Here is a 24,052-nt window from a genome sequence, read left to right as displayed (position 1 = left end):
TCTCGTTCTTAGATCTCTGTATGTGCAGTCCTTAAGTTATTTCAGTAGTATTTTAAGTCTCGCTACAAGATACTTGTCCGTTTGACCTCCTTCGCCCGAAATGCAATATGCAGGGTTCAAAAAAGGTCAAAGGGTCAATTACCTCTTTGATTGCTCTCTCTGTCATTCCCTTTCCCCCTCAATACTGTCCTCTCATCTGTTCTTTTTTTTCTTATTTTTCTTATTTTTTCTTTCTTTCTCTTTACCCTCTCCCTCACTCTCTGTGTATGTTTCTGTGTCTATGGCCATGTCCAAAATCACTCTTGCCTAACTACTTACTAAAACTGCACACTGTATACTAATCGTACTACATACAGTACTGTTTAGACATGCTGTCAAAAACGAATGCAGTAAGCAACAACTATCAACATATTAGGCTCATCCATACTGAGAAGGAGTCTTCTAATGTGCAACCTCGCTTGTTCCCCACCACGTGTTCATTTCGGTACAGCGTGTCCCCTTATCGAATGATCAACTGTTGTCGAAAGTGGTCTGAAAAGCCGATTCTCTACCACAGTAGTGTGCATTGAACGCTACTAAAATCTAGTAGCTAGATGAAAAGTTGATGTGAGCGGTACATCCTGGCATTCAGGGCATACTACATTTTAGAAATTTCACATACTATAAAATGTCCTATTTTCGCATACCCAAATAGCCTAATATTTAGAATGCAAGTATGGATATTTAGACATGGCCTATATGTGTGTGTATTAATATGTGTTCTGTGTGTGTGTATTGTTTTGTGTGTCTCTCTTTGAGATTTCTGTTCATCTTCATTTCTGTAGATTCTATTCGTTGATTTTGTTGTGTATGTTTAATGTCTGTTTGTCAAGGACCATTGTCAATCAGAGTTCCCTCTGTAACCTGAAACCTGTAACATTTGATAGTAACGGAATACCATGGCATCCGTGTGAAGTTGATTTGAGTCATTTGAGTCTGTTTCCGTTGTTTCCGTGTCAAGTGTGTAATGTTGTCAGTTACTTTGTCTCTACATGTCTCTACATGTTGGTGTGCTTTGTAGTCTGTTTGTCTTTAGTCAGACTGTCTATCTACCTTTCCTCCTCTCAATCTTCCCATCACCTATGCTTATTTTTAATAATTGGGATCATTTTATTAAATTAAATGCATAAATGAATAATACATATGTATTTTTATTTGAAAAAAAATAAAATAAAATGAATAATACAACAAATATTTTAACAAGTTACATCCACAGTGTGGATTTGATTGTATTTCAGTCTTAATTTCAATTGAAATGAATTAAGTAATCAAAAAACCTTTGACCTTCAGAAAATACATTTACAATAAGGTTACATTTAGGCACCATTGACTTATTGCATAAATATTTGTCTTAAACTAAATCAAAAAATGTTCTTTGGAAAAGAAAAGCTGTCAAATCATTTGCATACAGGAAAATCTGGTCATAATGGACACAGTGGATGGATGGGTAAGAGACACATTCAATACCATGTGTAGGTCCAACGGCTAATATGGGCACAATCAGAATGTGGACAAGATCAGGACAAAGGACACATTAGCACCAGGTATAAACAGGGATGTTCTCTCTTTTTCTCTTTTTCCTCTCTTTTTTTCTCTTCTCTTGGATGCCTGTTTTGGAGAGAATAGATTGTTGATTGATACAGTATGTTGCAGTGTAGTGGAACATTCTGATAATAGTTTAAACTTTGAGCTGGTGAAAGATTCTGCATATTCTAACTAAGGATCTTTTTTACTATTATATACATTGTAGAATAATAGTGAAGACATCAAAACTATGAAATAACACATATGAAATCATGTAGTAACCAAAAAGGTGTTAAACAAATCAAAATATATTTTATATTTGCGATTCTTCAAATAGCCACCCTTTGCCTTGATGACAGCTTTGCACACTCTTAGCATTCTCTCAACCAACTTCATGAGGCAGTCACCTGGAATGCATTTAGTTTAACAGGTGTGCCTTCTTAAAAGTTAATTTGTGGAATTTCTTTCCTTAATGCGTTTGAGCCAATCAGTTGTGTTGTGACAAGGTGGGTGGGTGGGGTGGGGGGAGGTTATACAGAAGATGGTATTTTACCAAATTGGCTGAGTCCATATTATGGCAAGAACAGCTCAAATAAGCAAAGATAAACAACCGTCCATCATTACTTTAAGACATGAAGGTCAGTCAATACGGAACATTTCAAGAACTTAGAAAGTTTCTTCAAGTGCAGTCGCAAAAACCATCAAGCGCTATGATGAAACTGGCTCTCATGAGGACCGCCACAGGAAAGGAAGACCCAGAGTTACCTCTGCTGCAGAGGATAAGTTCATTAGAGTTACCAGCTTCAGACATTGCAGACAAGTAACAGACACATCTCAACATCAGCTGTTCAGAGGAGACTGCGTGAATCAAGCCTAAATTGGTCGAATTGCTGCAAAGAAAACACTACTAAAGAACACCAATAATAAGAAGAGACTTGCTTGGGCTAAGAAACACGAGCAATGGACATTAGACCGGTGGGAGTCTGTCCTTTGGTCTGGAGTCCAAATGTGAGATTTTTGGTTCTAACCGCCGTGTCTTTGTGAGACGCGGTGTGGGTGAAAGGATGATCTCCGCATGTGTGGTTCCCACCGTGAAGCATGAAGGAGGAGGTATGATGGTGCTTTGTTGGTTACACTGTCTGTGATTTATTTAGAATTGAAGGTACACTTAACCAGCATGGCTAACACAGCATTCTGCAGCGATACGCCATCCCATCTGGTTTGGGCTTAGTGGGACTATCATTTGTTTTTCAACAGGACAATGACCCAACACACCTCCAGGCTGTGTAAGGGTTATTTTTACAAAGAAGGAGAGTGATGGAGTGCTGCATCAGATGACCTGCCCTCCACAATCCCCCGACCTAAACCCAAATGAGATGGTTTGGAATGAGTCGGACCACAGAGTGAAGGAAAAGCAGCCAACAAGTGCTCAACATATGTGACTGACCAGCTCAAATCGGTCTTCTATAGCAACTTTTGAAATAGTTTTTTTTTTTTAAACGTTGGATAAAAGTAGAGACTCAGAGCTACAAAATGGTATATCATACACTGCATTTTTGAGTAACAATGGGAAAGTAATTTTGTTTTGAACGTTGATAAACTTGTAAACTCACTTTTGAGAAAAGGGCCTTTGAAAGTTTTGGTACCTGCTGGAGAGCTCTCCTTAGTCTACACCCATTCAGCATTGCTCACACCCTCTTAAGCTAGCTCCACCCATCTCTTTAAGGATTCACATGTGAGGTCATGTGCTAAACAGTGAGTAGTGTAGTAAAGATTATGACTAGAAGGAACAATTCCAGGTAAACAGAAAGTGTCCAGATAAAAATATGTTATAAATATTAGACACACTTGTCTAAATTGATGGGTCATGTGAAGAAATGCTATTACCCCCAGCCACATGCAGTGGTGGAAAAAGTACAAAATTGTCATACTTGAGTAAAAGTATAAATCATTTCAAATTCCTTATATTACACCAGATGGCACAATTAATATTATTTTTGAAATGTTTTATTGACTTATAGCTAGGGGCACAATGTACTTAAGTATCAAAAGTAAAAGTAAAAATATAAACCGTTTCAAATTCCTTAATATTAAGCAAACCAGATTTTATTGACGGATAGCCAGGGGCACACTCCAACGCTCAGACATATTTTACAAACGAAGCATCTGTGTTTAATGCCAGATCAGAGGCAGTAGTGATGACCAGGGATGTTCTCTTGATAAGTGTGTGAATTGGACAATTTTCCTGTCAAAATGTAACGAGTACTTTTGGGTGTCAAGGAAAATGTATGGAGTAATGTATGACTGTGGTCAAGTAAAAGTTGCCAAATATATAAATAGTAAAGTAATGTACAGATACTTAAAAAAAAAATACTTATTTAGTTCTTTAAAGTATTTTTACTGAAGTACTTTACACCATTGCCCAAATGCCTTCACACCAGTACATTAGCATACTTTTTTATACTGTTACACATGCACTTATCACACAGTATTCCATACATAGGTTAAGGCCATGCAACCTGAGTTGAAACCTGAGTGAGGTGCACATGTACAGTACATAAACAGATGCATGCGCCATATATGTATGTGATGGACACTTGACACGGTCACATGATATAGTTGTGGTATGTCACAAAATCATGTCATGACCACACATATCAATATTAATTTTATAAATCAATATTTTGCTAAATCTTGCTAAGTGGATGGTGCAGAAGGTGTAAACTGTACAGCCAATTGGTTACTTGCATAGTTGCAATATCAGAAATAGATACTGTATATTTTATTTATATTGACACTATGTACAAGAACAATATCAATAACGATATCAGTGATAGATGAGGTCGTTATATACATACAGTCAGGGGTAAAGTGGCTGAGCAACTGGATAAAAAAAAAATAGTAGCAGCAACGTGTGTTAGTAGAGAGTCATGTGAATAGAGGCACTGCAGATAGTTGTGATGACTGGTCCGTCCAAACCATGCATGAACAAGGGAATCTATATTCGGAGTGCCTGTTTCTGTCCTGCCCTTGACTTTGGTGCAGGGCATGTGATAGCCTCTTCGTCGCAAAACTCCCTGATCTTGTCTAAGAGATAGTTTGTCTAGCTTTGTCCAGTCCAGGTGGTGCTTGGACAGGCAGACCATCTATGGGAGGTAGGATGTCAGCGTTGCGCAGCAGCTGAAAACCTTGTCCCGACAGTCCGGACGCTCCTTGGCGATAACACCAGGCTCCAGAGCATCGAAGCTGTAAAGCAGGGAATAACAACAACAACAAAATCAGGAGACATTACAACATCACTTCACCTTCCAAGTTTAGATAAGAAAAACCTCATACAATGAAAATGTTTTTTTACCTGAAATTCTGGCATTTGTATCTGTGGCAGCGGCCTGAAGTACGGAGTCAAGTGTTGTTGCCAGCCATAGCTTTCCACCAGCACCGTACCATCCTCCAGTCAAACCAGCTGTGGGATGTTGACCCCTGTCACAGTGCTGTCCTTCACAACATCAGCAATCTCAGACAGCGTTCACTCTGGTCTTTCTGAAGCGCTGCTTGATGAGGCCGAAGCACCAGTCAGGGGCACTTGGTGTGGCCTGTGATCAGGAAGTGAAGGTCCAGATTTTGGTGGAGCTTGTGCATGGTGACACCAGGTACAATACCAGAACACAAACTTGTTCTTGTTTTGGCCTCTGCAGTTATCACAATTCAGGTCCACATGTGTTTTCCCAACTCCGTAGTTGGTGAAGAAAGGGTGCATGTAGTTGATGACTGCGCTGCTGCCTTTGCTTGCTTGGGCCAGCTTTCTTTTTGATGACTGTATGACCGGTGGATTAGAGTCGGGCGTTTTCTACTGATTGATGCTGAAAGACAAATTCCAGATACACATACAGTGCCTTGCGAAAGTATTCGGCCCCCTTGAACTTTGCGACCTTTCGCCACATTTCAGGCTTCAAACATAAAGATATAAAACTGTATTTTTTTTTGTGAAGAATCAACAACAAGTGGGACACAATCATGAAGTGGAACGACATTTATTGGATATTTCAAACTTTTTTAACAAATCAAAAACTGAAAAATTGGGCGTGCAAAATTATTCAGCCCCCTTAAGTTAATACTTTGTAGCGCCACCTTTTGCTGCGATTACAGCTGTAAGTCGCTTGGGGTATGTCTCTATCAGTTTTGCACATCGAGAGACTGACATTTTTTCCCATTCCTCCTTGCAAAACAGCTCGAGCTCAGTGAGGTTGGATGGAGAGCATTTGTGAACAGCAGTTTTCAGTTCTTTCCACAGATTCTCGATTGGATTCAGGTCTGGACTTGGCCATTCTAACACCTGGATATGTTTATTTTTGAACCATTCCATTGTAGATTTTGCTTTATGTTTTGGATCATTGTCTTGTTGGAAGACAAATCTCCGTCCCAGTCTCAGGTCTTTTGCAGACTCCATCAGGTTTTCTTCCAGAATGGTCCTGTATTTGGCTCCATCCATCTTCCCATCAATTTTAACCATCTTCCCTGTCCCTGCTTAAGAAAAGCAGGCCCAAACCATGATGCTGCCACCACCATGTTTGACAGTGGGTATCGTGTGTTCAGCTGTGTTGCTTTTACGCCAAACATAACGTTTTGCATTGTTGCCAAAAAGTTCAATTTTGGTTTCATCTGACCAGAGCACCTTCTTCCACATGTTTGGTGTGTCTCCCAGGTGGCTTGTGTCAAACTTTAAACGACACTTTTTATGGATATCTTTAAGAAATGGCTTTCTTCTTACCACTCTTCCATAAAGGCCAGATTTGTGCAATATACAACTGATTGTTGTCCTATGGACAGAGTCTCCCACCTCAGCTGTAGATCTCTGCAGTTCATCCAGAGTGATCATGGGCCTCTTGGCTGCATCTCTGATCAGTCTTCTCCTTGTATGAGTTGAAAGTTTAGAGGGACGGCCAGGTCTTGGTAGATTTACAGTGGTCTGATACTCCTTCCATTTCAATATTATCGCTTGCACAGTGCTCCTTGGGATGTTTAAAGCTTGGGAAATCTTTTTGTATCCAAATCCGGCTTTAAACTTCTTCACAACAGTATCTCGGACCTGCCTGGTGTGTTCCTTGTTCTTCATGATGCTCTCTGCGCTTTTAACGGACCTCTGAGACTATCACAGTGCAGGTGCATTTATACGGAGACTTGATTACACACAGGTGGATTGTATTTATCATCATTAGTCATTTAGGTCAACATTGGATCATTCAGATGTCCTCACTGAACTTCTGGAGAGAGTTTGCTGCACTGAAAGTAAAGGGGCTGAATAATTTTGCACGCCCAATTTTTCAGTTTTTGATTTGTTAAAAAAGTTTGAAATATCCAATAAATGTCGTTCCACTTCATGATTGTGTCCCACTTGTTGTTGATTCTTCACAAAAAAATACAGTTTTATATCTTTATGTTTGAAGCCTGAAATGTGGCAAAAGGTCGCAAAGTTCAAGGGGGCCGAATACTTTCGCAAGGCACTGTATTTTAAAATTATTATACAATAGATGCGAAGTGGCATTCTGAGAACATCACTACACACAGTTCATACAGGTAATGTTAGCTACTGTAGCTAGCCATCTGACGTCTGCTGGCTAACTTACAGCAAGCTTTAACTAGCAATACAAACCGATTGTCATAGTTAGCTTTAGTTAACCAATAAGTTCAATGTTAGCTAGTTAGCTAGCTAACAGCAACCATTAGCTGGCAATGAAAACAACTTTCTGACAATATTAGAAACGTATAATATCTGAATCTGTAGCTAGATTCTTACCTGTATACATGGATGAACGCTTCACGGCAGACTGCAATCCCTTTCTATAAGACATCCTGTGTTGTTTCCGTTTAGTTTGCACAGCTTATTTGGCCCATTGTATTCCACTGAGAGAGAGTCAGCATTGCATGGCACGATCGTCAGCCAGAAATCACAACTTTTTCCCACTGACTTTTGTTGATAGCGCCTGATAAATTCAGGGCAGCAATGCTATTGAGAGTAGTAGCAACATATTGGCAGTTCTCCATGGCTAACGTTCTATCTTTCAAAAAAAACTGCAGTAGAAAGGATTATTTACGCATTATGAGCAGCTCATTTTACAAGATGCAACACCTTAGACCAATCCAAACTCATCTCTCGGCATGTCCAGCCCACTCATTATCTCTGCCAATCATGGCTAGCGGGAAGGTTGCTGTCTTTCTCTGTGGCTAAACCAACTAGGCTCATAATTTAACAATTATATTTGTATTTACAGATGACATAGTAGTTTGATATTAAGGCACATGAAAGTTCACAACAGCATTTCTGCCAAAAAAAAGCATTTTGATAAAAAAAAATTACATTCAAAAGGCTCTCCTGTGAATTCATGACTTGCGACATACGCCTAGTTTCCTAAATCGGGTCACATATGTGGGAACTCCTTCAAGAATGTTGGAAAAGTATTCCAGGTGAAGCTGGTTGAGAGACAAGAGTGTGCAAAGTTGCCATCAAGTGTGGCTATTTGTTTAACACTTCTTTGAATAATACATGATTCCATATGTGTTATTTCATAGTTTTGATGTCTTCACTATGATTCTAAAATGTATAAAATCGTAAAAATAAAGAAAAACTCTTGAATGAGTAGGGGGTTCTAAACCTTTTGACCGGTAGTGTATGTTTTGGATGGAACACTTAACAAGGATATCCTCAATTTGAAGCCACTTCTAATAGGCAGATCTTTAAAAAAAAAATGTTTTATCTGTTAGATGTCAATTTCATCCTGTCCTAATTCATTGTTCTCTCAAAATATTTTTCAAATGTGAATGTATGAAAAATGAATTGTTTGTTGTTGCATTTCATAAATGCATCTAATTCTCTATGTCAAATGTCACTGTTACTCACGTCTCTCCATAACAACACTGCTAATATTTTCACCCATGACAGCTTTTTACCCAATCTAATATTAGACATATATGACCTGTATAAATTGTAAATATATATATCTCCTTGGAGAGTAGGAAGAGGGTAGCTGACGCACATACAGTATGACCTAGATACAGTATGGTTAACAAGTCACTGCCAGCATAATATATGGTGTGTTTTCTCAAAACACATCCGAGGCAAGTGCTGAGCACATTGTGGCTTGTGTTATGGTGCAAGAACAGACCAATATATTTAAGTATGGGTAATACAAACCCACACCTTCTTTAACAACCTCCAGTACCTTTGGAAAGTATTCAGACCGTTTTCCTTTTTCCACATTTTGTTATGTTACAGTCTTATTCTAAAATGGATTACATAAAACATGTTCCTCATCAATCTGCACACAATACCCTATAATGACAAAGCGTAAACAGGTTTGTAGACATTTTTGCAAATGTATATATATATATATAAAAACTGAAATACCTTATTTACATAAGTATTCAGACTCTTTGCTATGAGACTCGAAATTGAGCCCAGGTGCATCGTTTCCATTGATCATCCTTGAGATGTTTCTACAACTTGATTGGAGTCCATCTGTGGAAAATTCAACTGATTGGACATGATTTGGAAAGGCACACACCTGTCTATAGAAGGTCCCACAGTTGACAGTGCATGTCAGAGCAAAAACCAAATCGTCCGTAGAGCTCCGAGACAGGATTGTGTCGAGACACAGATTTGGGGAAGGGTACCAAAAACTTTCTGCAGCATTGAAGGTCCCCAAGAACACAGTGGCCTCCATCATTCTTAAATGGAAGAAGTTTGGAATCACCAGGACTCTTCCAAGAGCTTGCCGCCTAGGCCAAACTGAGCAATCGGGGGAGAAGGGCCTTGGCCAAGAATCCGATGGTCACTCTGACAGAGCTCCAGAGTCCCTCTGAATGTCCTTGAGTGGCCCAGCCAGAATGCGGGCTTGAACCCCATCAAACATCTCTGGAGAGACCTGAAAATAGCTGTGCAGTGACATTCCCAATCTGACTTGACAGAGCTTGAGAGGATCTGCAGAGAAGAATGGGAGAAACTCCCCAAATACAGGTGTGCCAAGCTTGTAGCATCATACCCAAGAAGACTCGAGGCTGTAATTGCTGCCAAAGGTGCTTCAACAAAGTACTGAGTAAAGGGTCTGAATACTTATGTAAATTTGATATATATTTTTTTTTTTACATTTGAACATTTTTATTTTATCGTTATGGGGTATTGAGTGTAGATTGATGAGGGGAAAAAACAGTTTTATCACTTTTAGAATATGGCTGTAACTTAACAAAATATGGATAAAGTCAAGGGGTCTGAATCATTTTCGAACGCACTGTATTATCTCATGTAAGTATAATATACAATACGAGAAGTATAACGTAGTATAGACTTGCCAAGGAAAACCTTATTTTGGGGTAAAACTCTGGTCTGAATATTTGTACTGTTTCTCTGTTCTTCATGTTCCCTCCATCGACCTCTCCCTCTGTGATTAACATTCATTCTCCATCCTATTCCCAGGCCGCCAGTGCAGTGCAAGTGTAACTAAAGTCTGACTGTAGGTAGGTACTTCCCCTTTCATGTAGTGCCAATTAAGTTTGGCTTTAGGTCCGTATTAAAGTCAAAGTGAAACAAAGTAGATGAAGTCCCCTGATATGGTTTATTTACATGTACTGTACATTTATTGTTTTATAGTGTAGCTAATCTCATGACAGTAGATATTAACTCCCTTTAAGTGTAATGTAAGTCTGGCTGTAAGTAGGTATAAACGTTTTTATCGTAGCAAAGACGTTTTATGCCTGGTAGAAGTAGCTTTTAGCTTTTGGGTGCATCCTGGGTCCATTTAAATCACCATACAATGCCTGACATTAGGTACGTCTTTCCACGTCCGTTTACCAAACTTCTAACTAGAGTCAAACTGTCAAGGAAAGATGTGTGTTCCTTGTGTTGTCCATGTGAGTCTCCATCTTTCATACTGCTAGTGTTACCAGATTCAATGTAAAGAAAGCTACTGTGGACGTTCAGTTATTTTTTTTTTAAAGAAAAGGTTTTGCTTAATGGGGCTTGATCTGTTTCCTCAGAAGATTAGTTGATAAGATGTAGATTAATATAGTGTTTTCATGTAGCTTTGATCAGTTTAGTTTTGGATCACATGAACCGTTTGTGTAGGCCTCTCTCTCTTTTTTCTTTTTTTTGGTTGTCTCTCTCCGTCTCCAAGTATGGCATGCTGCATGTTGATTTCCAGGAATAGCACTAGGAGAAAATCCCCAGCATACATGCTACTGGTGTGTCTCGCTATAATAACTCTCTCTCCAGCCCTACACTTCCACAGTAGCGAACATAGAATATCACCGTCTAATGCGTGCACCTACAGTATATTTGTCATCATTAGTATACGTACACTGGTAAAAATTAAATGGCCAATCATTTCAGCATTTAAAGGAACTCGATGTTGGCAAACAATATTGGTTGCAATTAATCCAGTCCAGGACTGTATCGATTCAAATTCATCACATGAGAAAATGTTTAGACTGGAATGTTGTAAGTTATCGACTGGCTGTAGACCCATTTGAACCTTTGCCATTGTGAGGTTCTTTACATAAGTTATTAATTTGTACTTTTAGAATGTGATATAACAGTTCAGTGTGGGATATAATAGTTTCGGGAACACACTCGCAGCCAACACATGCACATGTCGGAACATAAGGGAAGGTCAAAGTTAAACGCGCTACACAATCTACACAGTTCGGATAAGTTGATCGTCCATCTGAGCTTTGGAGTGTGAGCGGGACATTAAAAAAAGGTCAGCTATGGATGGAGCAACAACAGTCCCCTTTACAACACCCTGCCACTGTTCAAGACATGGTTGTGTGTGTAGCACTGGAGAAGCCCAGTGATAATGTCCTCATCAATATTTCACTGAGTTGCCTTCCCACTAATGTGCCTCAGCCAGCTAGAATTTTAAAAAAAGGAAAGTTTTTATTTATGGACTAGTGATGTTTAATGTAGAGTGGTCTAGTTGGTCACTGTGGACTGTGCAGCAAGGAGGCAGAAAGAGCCTCATGCCAAGGGGTGTTCTTTGTTGTCTATCTTTGGAGTGAAGACCCATGATTGTTGGAGTTCTACACTCGTACAGACAATGACTCTCTAATGAGACTATGCCCGATGCCGCCATTAGAGGAGATTCGCTAGCTTTTACACAATTGGCTGGACTGCCACATACTGTAAAAATAATAGCTTGATCACCCAGTGGTGCTCTAATGGTTCAAATCACAGATTGACACCTGCAGACCACACAGCTTCACCCGCCATGGATCAGTTAGGCATATTGTTAGAGTAGTGTTAACACCACTACCAATGGGGTTTTATATGTCACCTGACTCAACAGCACTCTTTAGCACACCACTGTGTAGTGTCTACTCTCTTTCTGCTCTCTACGGGGGGCGCTCAATGTCTGCATGCCTTGCCCAGTGATATCGACTGAAAGTACAGAGGGAAAAGCTATATGTTTTGTGGTGCTTTACACAGAAACCTTCACGCAGAGTTTGATATAAAAGCAGAAATTCAGTGAGAATACCAGCGGCCATTGTAGTACAATAGATTTGGCTTGGTTTCAATTTAGCAGCGCTCTGTGTTTTAACATACAGGAGTAGAGCACCGATTTACCAAATGTTGCTTTTCCCCCTATAAATAATTATCTGTTGCAGGATGTGGTTCCCAGGAAAGAGGAAGTGAGTTTGAATGTGGGGGGAAATGCGTTCTGATGTTGGCCATGTGAAGTTGTCAGGACTCCAAAGGGAGTCTTGAGAAATGGCCTGTTTGTAACCACAGATTTTGTGTCCATGAGTCTTGGCTCATATCACTCTCACGTTAGTCGGGTAAATCGATACATGTATGACTCAGGATGAGACACCATTTTGTGGGAACAATTTTTTTTTTAAATGACTATTTTACGTCCCTGACAACTTCATTTGGTCGACCGTTTTGGTCAGTGAAACCTGAGCTTTGTGTATTTGCTGTATTTGCTGCTGTGTCTTGGTCTAAAAAGAACTGCTTTGCCTTTGACCAAATGGTTTTCTAAAACACCTGAACATAGGAACCTGGTCGGAGCTGTTGCCTTATTAGGCTATGTTGGGTGCTTTATTCAACTGGTCTGAAGGTTTGAATGTTCTAATCCTAAATACCTTTAACTTTTTTTGTTTTCTCTATTGAAAATAATAATGAATTGACATAAATCATAACTCGCATTTTCTTGTTCTGTCCCGTCCTGTCTTGTCTCTATGTCTGTCCTCGTCTGTCTTATGTATGTCTCCTAACGTTTTGATATGATTTACTCACAATTTGATTTATTCTCATTTGATTACTTTCTATCGTGTACTGTTACTAACCTCTATTTTACCTCTATATGCTAACACTCTCAATATATTTTTCAATTATATGCATCCTTCATTCTACACCCAAATAACCATCAATATGTATGTTTCCCATGTCCACCTTGTCATCATGTATAAACATTTCAACTTTTTTTTTATTTTTTAAACTTGCGTTTAATTTAATCCTAAATAACAAATCCAACAACTAAACAAAATAATTATTGTAAACTATTTCCTTTCATTCAATGTTCTCCTCTAAAGCAACTGGCTATGAGAAATCTCACAGCCTGAACAGCATATCAGGAATGGCTGGGTCAACCTTGCGCCTCACTCCAATTACTAGCCCGCCCTTTGAAACCTATGAGGTCCCAGGACCATTGCGCCGCTGCCGTTCCCCCATCCCCTCCATTTTGTAGCAGAAAGGAGGTTCAGGACAACAAAATGATGGATTGGCTATAAGGACAGAATGCATTCATGCTGCCACTAGGGTTGTGTACAATGCAAAACAAATAGCAATAACGATAATGATTTTGAACGTAGAAAGATTCTGACCACTTGTCTCGTCAAAACATGGTTTAAGATGCATGCGTCAGGTTAAGATGTAGTGGTAATGTTTTATTTTTACAGCCCAGTTTAAGCTGGTATTTACCTGGTATTTACATGGTATTAAGTTAACTAAGAAACTATGTGGTAACAAAGGTTATTTTCAGTGAAGAGGCGACTCCGGGATGTTGGCAGAGTTGCAAAGAAAAAGCCATATCTCAGACTGGCCAATAAAAAGAAAAGATTTAGATGGGCAAAAGACACTGGAAAGAGGAATTCAGTCTAGAAGGCCAGCATCCCGGAGTCCCCTCTTCATTGTTGACGTTGAGGCTGGTGTTTTGCGGGTACTATTTAACGAAGCTGCCAGTTGAGGACTTGTCTGTTTCTCAAACTACAGTTACATATTCAATTGCAGAATATGTGTGTAGATTAACATACTGCCATTGTTGTGCTTTCTTGACCAAACAACCGAAGCTAATTCTGTCCAGAAAAAAAGTGAAGAAATTAAACGTCTACAATTCATGTAGCCAAAGGGAAACATTTTTGGGGGGTAGATATGGTCAATCTTAAGTAGGTTTCTACTTAATTTGTCACATGTAAATATCAATATACGCATGTATAGACACCTTTTTTTGGTATTCATCACATGCTCCTTAAAAAAAAAAAAGTATATAAATATAGGCTCAAAATGAAGAACTATACATTTAATAATCACAAGGCACTTTCAGTTAATAGTTTCTAACACATTTAAAGGGATACTTCAGGACGTTGGCAATGAGGCCCTTTATCTACTTCCCCAGAGTTAGATGAACTCCTGGACACCATTTTTATGTTTCCAGGTCCAGCAGAGGAGCTTGGTGGGAGGAGCTATAAGAGGAAGGGCTCATTTTAATGGCTGGAATGGAATACATCAAATTGTATCAAACACATCAACCATACGGAAACCACATGTTTGACTCTCTGTTCCATTTATTCCATTTCAGCCATTACAATGAGCCCATCCTCCTATAGCTCCTCCCACCAAGCTCCTCTGGTGTCCAGTATGAAGGACGTCAGAGGTAGTTATTCGAGCCAAAGCTAAGTAGCGTTAGCGCAATGACTGGAGTTCAGCTGACTATGGGGGAATTAGATAAAGGGCATCATTGCCAAAATCCCAAAGACTTAGAGTACCCCTTTGAGCGACGTCAAAATAACACTCTCATAGCGAAACGATACAACTGCAATTTAAGTCCTGTCCTAGCAGGTCACGAAAGATTATGACAATAACTATCGACAATTGTCACGGCTAAGACGAAATGTTGAATTAATATTTGAACATCACACTCGATGGTTAAGACACTGGTGTTTGTTATACACTGTCATGAACTGTTGTGTAAAGGTCGTTGCTTCTTCTGTAGTGTTGCTTCTACTGTAGTGTTGCTTCTACTGTAGTGTTGCTCAACACTGTAGCGTTGAGTAAAATAGTTGATATAAGTAGTTAGAATAAGAAGATGCATCCATGTTAGTGAGTGATAGGAAGGGCGGGTGAATGGAGAGAATGGAAATAAGTAAATATATAGTACTAGAATATTCAAATATTTGTTAAAATACTGTGAATTATACAAAATGATGTATAAAATAAGCCGGATTGACTAGTATACTGTATGTATTAGGTATCACTAATGGAAACACTTTACCAACATGTATTATTACTTTACAAGTTGCATGTGCAGATTATACATAAACACACACCACTTTACAGTACATGAAAGATATATATTATCGTAAAACAGGGACATAAATATTTGACATTTATTCCAACCCACTGAAGGCTCAACCATCAGGATCAATATTTCTAACCGTAGGATGTTTAGTTTTTATAAATATCTGTTTCACCTTTTAGTTTTGATAATCATTTTGTACTTTTTCATTATCATTTCGTCTTGCTTCTTGAAAATCCCAAAAAAAAGAAAGAAAAGAAAAGGAATAGAAAAATTCTATGAAACAATTTATTCCACCTCTCGAAAGTCATTAAATAGAGGGGATGAGACTGGTCCTCAAATGGGATGCAGTGAAGAAGAACAATCTAGCTAGAATACAGTCAATATATATTTTTTATGATCTTTATTAAGTACAACAGATTGTCTTCAATTTCCACAACCAGTCTTCCCTCTTGGATTGCCATCTTCGTATATAATAATGAACAGATATGAACATGTCATATGAAAAGAGAATCACTCATGCTCATATATGCAATATTACATGCAATATAACATTAATGCGGGAAACATACTGTGCACATACACGTAATTATGCAAATCTATTTTTAATCTTCAAAGAGTGCACAATAGGCCATCTACCTATCTAATTGGGGCGGCAGGTAGCCTAGTGGTTAGAGCGTCGGGCCATTTACTGAAAGGTTGCTAGATCGAATCCCCGAGCTGACAAGGTAAAAAAAAACTCTGTCGTTCTGCCCCTGAACAAGGCAGTTAACCCACTGTTCCTAGGCCATCATTGTAAATATCATTTGTTCTTAACTGACTAAAAAAACAAAAAAAACTGTTCACAATCTAAATGTACTTACTGTATAAGAATGGCATGAGCCATTTGTCTTGTTTTGATGTTGTTGTAGATGTTCTTTTTTTATTTTTTACGCTGAGATCATTTTGTATTTCTTGTATTCATTGTAAGAAATTGATTTTCTGCACCCGTCCATATTTAAACAAATATTTGTCCTCAAAAGGTCTCACCACTACCTTCAGATCCATATCATCGTAAGTACCTACATTCCATAACATAACACAAAGGAAATATGACAGACAAATTTGTGAAAAGCAGAAAGAGAAGAAAAAAACCCGAAAAAGCCGAATCCCAACTTGAGATCTGCGCATGTCACTCGAGTTCTCACACTAATTTCCTATTTGCTATCAACGCATGGTTTACGTGATAGCGCAAGTTGTGCACGCAGATCGCATGTTTGGAATTGGCCCTATGGGATTCAATCAAGATTTGAATCTTGACTGAGCCATATTCTGCCTATCAGTACATCCTGCCTACCAGTACTTATTACGGACCTACATATATTATTGACCGACAGTCAAAGTTGTCGTAGTCTGCCCTCACTACTCTTTGTCTAGCAGCTTATTGTATGACTCTGAAAAGCATTTATTTTTTCCTGGAAATCCAAGAGCTTCCCTACATATGAGTTTCCAGAATCCTGATGTAAGGCCATATCCCAATTTGAGATATGCATGTGCCTTTTTTTAAGCAAAGCCTCCATCGATGTCAGTGATTGATGTAAGTTAACGTTTGCATTGCACATGCACATCTTAGGTTAGGATGTGTCCATATTTCTGCACACCTGCACATTGTCTATAGAGGAAAACATGTAGAATATGTATCATTACTACAGCAGGTGCTATTCAAATAATATTTTAATGCAATTGCTGTGCTAATTTGAAGGAAACACAGCTGTTATGTAAATTAGGCAATTAAAGAAAATGCCCACCCATTTCTCTTCATTTGAATGTTTTCGTTCTTCGATGACTGATTGTCTATAGTTTACAAACTTTTTTTTTTGTTGTCATTTGCATAGTCACATAGTTCGATTTACTCCAATTTTCATTCTCCATTTGTAAACATACCACCTGTTCATAATTGTACCTGAAATATAAGAATGTATAAACTTTGTTTCTGTAGAGAATGAAGGCTGGTATCATATTGCTGTGCTCAATACAACACACTTAGAACAGACCGACAAAATGTTGAAAGGGCCTCTATGAGGCTTCTATAGGCTGCAATGTCAATCTAGGAACACATACAAGCTAGCTAGATTTACCTAGCTACACCTGCAAAGCAATGCTTGTCAATTAAATGGTGAATATTGAATAAGCACATAACTGTATCTACACATGTGAATATATATTAAAGTCACCTGAAATTCATTTTTCGATGTATACTTTGTCTGTGGGGAAGAGGAAAGCTTGGATGTGATTGCCAAATTGGATTTAGCATGATCCAGATGGTTATTTTAATAGTTTATTACTAATGCTACAAACACCATGTGTCTGTGAATATGCTAAGAGTGGAATTGTACAACATTCTCAGTTTCATTTCCATAACTGTTAATCATTATGTCGTATTTAAACTGTCATGTTTATGTCATGTTTATGTCATGTTTATGTCATGTTTATGTCATGTTTATGTCATGTTTATGTCATGTTTATGTCATGTTTATGTCATGTTTATGTCATGTTTATGTCATGTTTATGTCATGTTTATGTCATGTTTATGTCATGTTTATGTCATGTTTATGTCATGTTTATGTCATGTTTATGTCATGTTTATGTGGGCTATTTGAATTCATGTATAAAAAAAAGCAACATATGCAACTCAGCTGAAATTATCTTAAACATTCAGTAAAATAGTTTACTTATGCTGGATGTATGCTATACATGGTCATATCTGCTTCTTTATATACAGTTGAAGTCTGAAGTTTACATACACTAAGGTTGGAGTCATTAAAACCTGTTTTTCAAACACTCCACAAATTTCTTGTCAACAAACTATAGTTTTGGCAAGTCGGTTAGGACATCTACTTTGTGCATGACGCAAGTAATTTTTCCAACAATTGTTTACAGACAGATTATTTCCCTTATAATTCACTGTATCACAATTCCAGTGGGTCAGAAGTTTACATACACTAAGTTGACTGTGCCTTTAAACAGCTTGGAAAATTCCAGAAAATTATGTTATGGCTTTAGAAGCTTCTGGTAGGCTAATTGACATCATTTGAGTCAATTGGAGGTGTACCTGTGGATGTATTTCAAGGCTGACCTTCAAACTCAGTGCTTGAATTGTTTGACATCATGGGAAAATCAAAAGAAATCAGCCAAGACCTCGGGAAAAGAAATTGTAGACCTCCACAAGTCTGGTTCATCATTTGGAGCAATTTCCAAATTCCTGGAGGTACCACGTTCATCTCTACAAACAATAGTACACAAGTACAAACACCATGGGACCATGCTGCCATCATACTGCTCGGGAAGGAGACTCGTTCTTTCTCCTAGAGATGAACGTACTTTGGTGCGAAAAGTGCAAAGGACCTTGTGAAGATGCTGGAGGAAACAGGTAAACTAGAGTCCTATAGTGACATAACCTGAAAGGCCGCTCAGCAAGGAAGAAGCCACTGCTCCAAAACCTCCATAAAAAAGCCAGACTACGGTTTGCAACTGCACATGGGGACAAAGATTGTACTTTTGGAGCAATATTCTCTGGTCTGTTGAAACAAAAATAGAACTATGTGGCCATAATGACCATCGTTATGTTTCGAGGAAAAAGGGGGGGACTTGCAAGCCCGAAGAACACCATCCCAACCGTGAAGCACAGGGGTGGCAGAATCATGTTGTGGGGGTGGCAGCATCATGTTGTGGGGGTTCTTTGCTGCAGGAGGGACTGGTGCACTTCACAAAATAGATCATGAGGAAGGAAAATTACGTGGATATATTGAAGCAACATCTGAAGACATCAGTCAGGAAGTTAAAGCTTGGTCGCAAATGGGTCTTCCAAATGGACAATGACTCCCAAGCATACTTCCAAAGTTGTGGCAAAATAGCTTAAGGACAACAAAGTCAAGGTATTGGAGTGGCCATCACAAAGCCCTGACCTCAATCTATAGAAAAATGTGGGCAGAACTGAAAAAGCTTGTGCGAGCAAGGAGGCCTACAAAGCTGATTCAGTTACACCAGCTCTGTCAGGAGGAATGGGCCAAAATTCACCCAACTTATTGTGGGAAGCTTGTGGAAGGCTACACAAAACATTTGACCCACGTTAAACATTTTAAAGACAATGCTACCAAATACTAATTGAGTGTATGTAAACTTCTGACCCACTGGGAATGTGATGAAAGAAATAAAAGCTGAAAGAAATCATTCTCTCTACTATTATTCTGACATTTCACATTCTTAAAATAAAGTGATGATCCTAACTGACCTAAGACAGGGAATTGTTACTAGGATTAAAATGTCAGGAATTGTGAAAAACTGAGTTTAAATGTATTTGGCTAAGGTGTATGTAAACTTCAGACTTCAACTGTACATAGGAATGTAATATTTGGAATGTAATATTTGAGAACTATACACACTTTGACATAAGGTAACTGGTGAAGTGGTGAAAGACATGGTGAAAGACATGTACGGACGGTAAAGGTAAAGCTTAAAAGGAAATAATACACTGAACAAAAATATAAACGCAACATGTAAAGTGTTGGTCCCATGTTTCATGAGCTGAAATAAAAGATCCCTGAAATGTTCCATATGCACAAAAAGCTTATTTCTCTCAAATGTTGTGCACAAATTTGTTTCCATTCCTGTTAGTGAGCATTTGATCCTTTGTCAAGATAATCCTGCCAGCTGATTAAATAGCATGATCATTACACAGGTGCACCTTGAGCAGGGGACAATAAAAGGCCACTCTAAAATTTGCAGTTTTGTCAGGCAATAAAATGCCACATATGTTTTGAGTTTTGAGGGAGCATGCAATTGGCATGAATGTCCACCAAAGCTGTTTCCAGAGAATTTAATGTTAATTCTCTACCATAAGCTGCCTCCAACATCGTTTTAGAAAATTATTTCCAACCGGCCTCACAACCGCAGACCACGTGTAACCATGCCAGACCTCCACATCCAGCTTCTTCACCTGCAAGATCCTCAGAGGGGACAGGTTGCTGAGTAGTATTTCTGTCTGTAATAAAGCCCTTTTGTGGGAAAAAACTCATTCTGATTGGCTGGGCCTGACTCCCGAGTGGTTGTGCCTGGCTCCCAAGTGGGTTGGCCTATGTCCTCCCAAGCCCACCCATGGCTGCGCCCCTGCCCAGTCATGTAAAACCCATAGATTAGGGTCTAATGAATTTATTTAAGTTGACTGATTTCCTTATATGAACTGTATCCCAGCAAAATCTTTTCAATTGTTGCATGTTGTATTTATATCTTTTGTTCAGTATATAAAGTTCCCACGTTTTTTGAGGGAGCTCCCCTTTGATGGTAACATGTTACCTTTATAGCAGGGTAGTTCTTGAATTGCAGTGGCATTTGGGCATGGCATTTTGGATTATTATAATTTTTTAAAATGTATTTGGGTATTTCCCATTCTAAATCAACTACTATGGCAGCTTAATGACCACAACTATTTTTACCATTATGAATACATTGTGCCAGCAACAGGAGTAGTAAAACCAATGATGTTGATTGATTGATTGATTGATTAACACCAATTACACATTTTAGATAATTTAGAATGTTTTTAAATGAAAGCCACAGATGCTAAAATCTAAGGTCAGTAACCCTTTACATTTTTTTAACTGAAGTGATTTGATCAATAATTTTGTTCACAATGTAATTTCCCTTCATTTTAATTGAGTAACACAAATTACACTTTTTACACCAAATTATCAATGGAATCCTAAAACATATGACACTAAATCACACTGTGATTAGCTAGTCATTTTCTTCGACAGAGACCCTCCTGCAATAACAGTTTGCCACTGGAGGAAATGCTCAAGGTCCTTGTATATCTTTAAAATTGCAGATTTTCAAGGGCAGTAACACTAATTCCATAGCATTTTTGGAAACACACACAAAATAGGGATTTAATAGGCTTTGATTTTCTATCTATACAGTATCTTAAATACTTTTGTTTGCTTTCTAGCATTCAAAACAATAGATAGATATCGCTGAATCACAAAAACATGTTACTACAACTTTACAACTTTAAACATGTTACTACAATCCACTGCTTGGATAAGCCATTTTTCTTGACATAAGTACTTTAACAATGCATAAACATAACAGTATAAAGGACTTGCATTATGTTTTATCATTGATAATCAGTTAAATTTGAACAAAAACATGTATGATGTGTTCCTATTTGTAATTTGAAAGTGTTTTTCATGTTTGAAATAGCAAGGGACCTAATTGCCTCCGCAATTCAAGAATGACCCAGCAAGTTTTTCAATCCCTATAAAAATAGATATGGTGATAAAGGGCATCCTTGCCTTACACCTCTAGATGATGTACTATTTTCAAAAAATATATAATTTATTGACTTGATTTTATACTTAATGATTATCTCTTTTAGTTTTGGCCTCATTTCTTCGCTCACTTTAATTCCAATCAGCTTTTCGCTTATGAATTTCAGGATATATAAACACCTACAGTAGATGATTTATGAGTTGACATGCCTCCTCAAACTGTGCTGTTATGTTTGAAACCTGCTAGTAGTTCATAAAAAATGCAGGAGCCAACAGACCCAATAGAATAATCATAAATTGTGAATGTAGCAGCATGTTGAATTAGTAAAAAGGATGACATCATTCCGTTTTATGAATATAAACTAAACAAAAATAACATCAATGAATAGCAGGATATTTATGTGGATACTTGCACGTTTTCATGGAGAAAACTTTAACCAGCTATTTTTCAGTGGACATTGACAGATGAAGAGAGATGGAATGAAGATCAGTTTGAGAAGAGACATTCTAAGTGTGAGAGAATGTTGTGCAATTTGTGGTGAGACTATATAAAAATTTATTAACACATCCATATGCAATGCATTATGCTCTTATGAGAAACACAAACATATTTGCAATAACAGGTAATGCCACAACATTACCAGATGCTACCACACATGTATTTATACTTACTTTATTCATGTTCATTTATTAGATTCCCAAGGTATTATGCAGGGCTTATAAAGATTATATGAAGTTCTAATGTAGTGTTGAGTCTACTCTGATGTACAGTGCCTGTCCTGTTGACATAAGATTGTGTTAGTGTTGTTTTCTTCATTAATATGATATGTGTATGTCTGTCTGTCTGTCTTGTCTGTGTCTGTCTTGAAAGTGTTGTGCCATTTGTGTCTCACACAAACACACACACATACAGTACAAACAAACACATACAATTCTACAATACCCCTCCCCCTCACACACACACACTAACACACACAAGATGTCATGTTGGTCAAGTATTTTTTTTGCAACAAAAAAAAGGTATTATAATGCAAAGTGAAGATTGAATGTGTGTACAGTAGTTTGACTGGAGAGTGGATTGGTTGGTTGGTTGGGCGATGGTGTCATTGGATGTAACGTGTGACTGCAAATAAATCTGTCACCTGTAGTTGCAGGTGAAGGTACATCGTTAATGTAGAGAAATGCCCCCAAATGCATGTAAAATGATGTCTATAGAATTGTAATTTATAGTACAAGTTCAAAATATGTCCATTTTACTCTCACATGCACAGTAAACCTGCAGCATCCAGGTAAAGCAGATCCCACATCATTTCATATTGTCAATTATGTATAAGTTACATTTAATATGACCTAGGAATATATGTAATACTATGTTGATATACATTTAGGTAAATGAGTAACAGTTGGGGGGCCTTATTTGTCCTTTTATACTCAGAAATACATTGATAAACTACTGTATTGGTAGCATGCTAATTTCTAATGCTACGACTGCCAAATGTAAAACCTTTCTTCATTGTAATCCTATTCAATCTTAAGGTGTACAAAATTAACAGCTCTTTATTCTTGTCTTTGCAGTGTTAAGTTTCTAGCAATTTCTCTGACGAAGACATACTGAGTCAGTTAATCAGAAATGAGCGGAGGGAGCCACTTTAACCAAGACGTGTGACACGGATGGACAGTTAAAAGGCATATCTTTGGCGTGACGAGAGAGAGAGAGAGACCAGAGGGAGATCAAGATAAACATGAGGTTGGATCTTTACGTTGTTACCAAAGCAGCCTCTTGGAAACTCCGGCCACACTTTTGAAGACTGTCTGACAGATCACAATGACGACTGACTGAGCATTGCACTGACACACTCAGAGAGAAAAGGACTCCTACTGCAACATTCCAGAAGACATTATATTGTGACGCTCAACCATCTCACAGTACAGTGACCAATAACCGACTGCAGTGCTGATCTACTGAGAAACTTAGAGAGTCAATTATTTATCACTCACCTATAAACGAGCGACCAGGTCTAACTAACTATGTAGCATCTCTGCTAACACTGTAGCATTTGTTAGCTGGGAAAATAACGTCATGACCTTATCCATTGACAGTTTTGAACAGAGTGATGCGGAACGACGCACTAAATGAAAACTTTACATGCTGTTTTCCTCTTGTGTTATTTCCTTTTACAAGAAACTATTGTACATGAGAGACAAAGACAAGTTGCCCTCGAACTGTTCTTTAAAAAAAAAAAAAAAAATGTGTGACAGCAACTGAACCAGTTGCAGATTAAATGAATCTGAGAACTGAATTTGGACGTTTGATAATACATCTGTTCTCCCACCTCATGAAGGAGTTCATGACTTGTAGAAGTTAAGCCTTTACGTCCCCCATTAATTTCCATCCAATCTGGAAAGACGATGCCAGGCCCTCAACATAGTGTACTACGTACATATGATAGAAGTACATAGATGACCATACCAAAATGGATGTAGCATCAACAGAGGACCAATTAGTACTATATCCCCCCCCCCCCCCCCCCTTGCAAAATAATTATTGGTGAACAAGACTCTCTCTGTCTCTCACGTACTGACTTTGAAATCCACGTGGCATACTGTACCAAAGGTCCTATG

General features: G+C 38.3%; 1 protein-coding gene across 1 annotated transcript in view; it reads left to right on the top strand.

Annotated features, from left to right (window-relative positions):
- The window catches only part of LOC139368189 (voltage-gated potassium channel KCNC1-like), a 64,862-nt gene extending 41,090 nt beyond the window's left edge, over positions 1-23,772 (top strand). The window contains exon 4 of the mRNA XM_071106827.1: positions 23,006-23,772. Within this exon, the coding sequence (XP_070962928.1) occupies positions 23,006-23,019 (14 nt within the window). The 3' untranslated portion in view covers positions 23,020-23,772. The remainder of the gene's footprint in view (positions 1-23,005) is intronic.
- Positions 23,773-24,052: the final 280 nt, after the last annotated feature.

This window comes from Oncorhynchus clarkii, chromosome 16 (genome assembly GCF_045791955.1).
Source record: "Oncorhynchus clarkii lewisi isolate Uvic-CL-2024 chromosome 16, UVic_Ocla_1.0, whole genome shotgun sequence".
Taxonomy (NCBI): domain Eukaryota; kingdom Metazoa; phylum Chordata; class Actinopteri; order Salmoniformes; family Salmonidae; genus Oncorhynchus; species Oncorhynchus clarkii.
The sequence above is the reverse complement of the archived record's forward strand: the minus strand, read 5'-3'. Positions and strand labels throughout refer to the sequence as shown.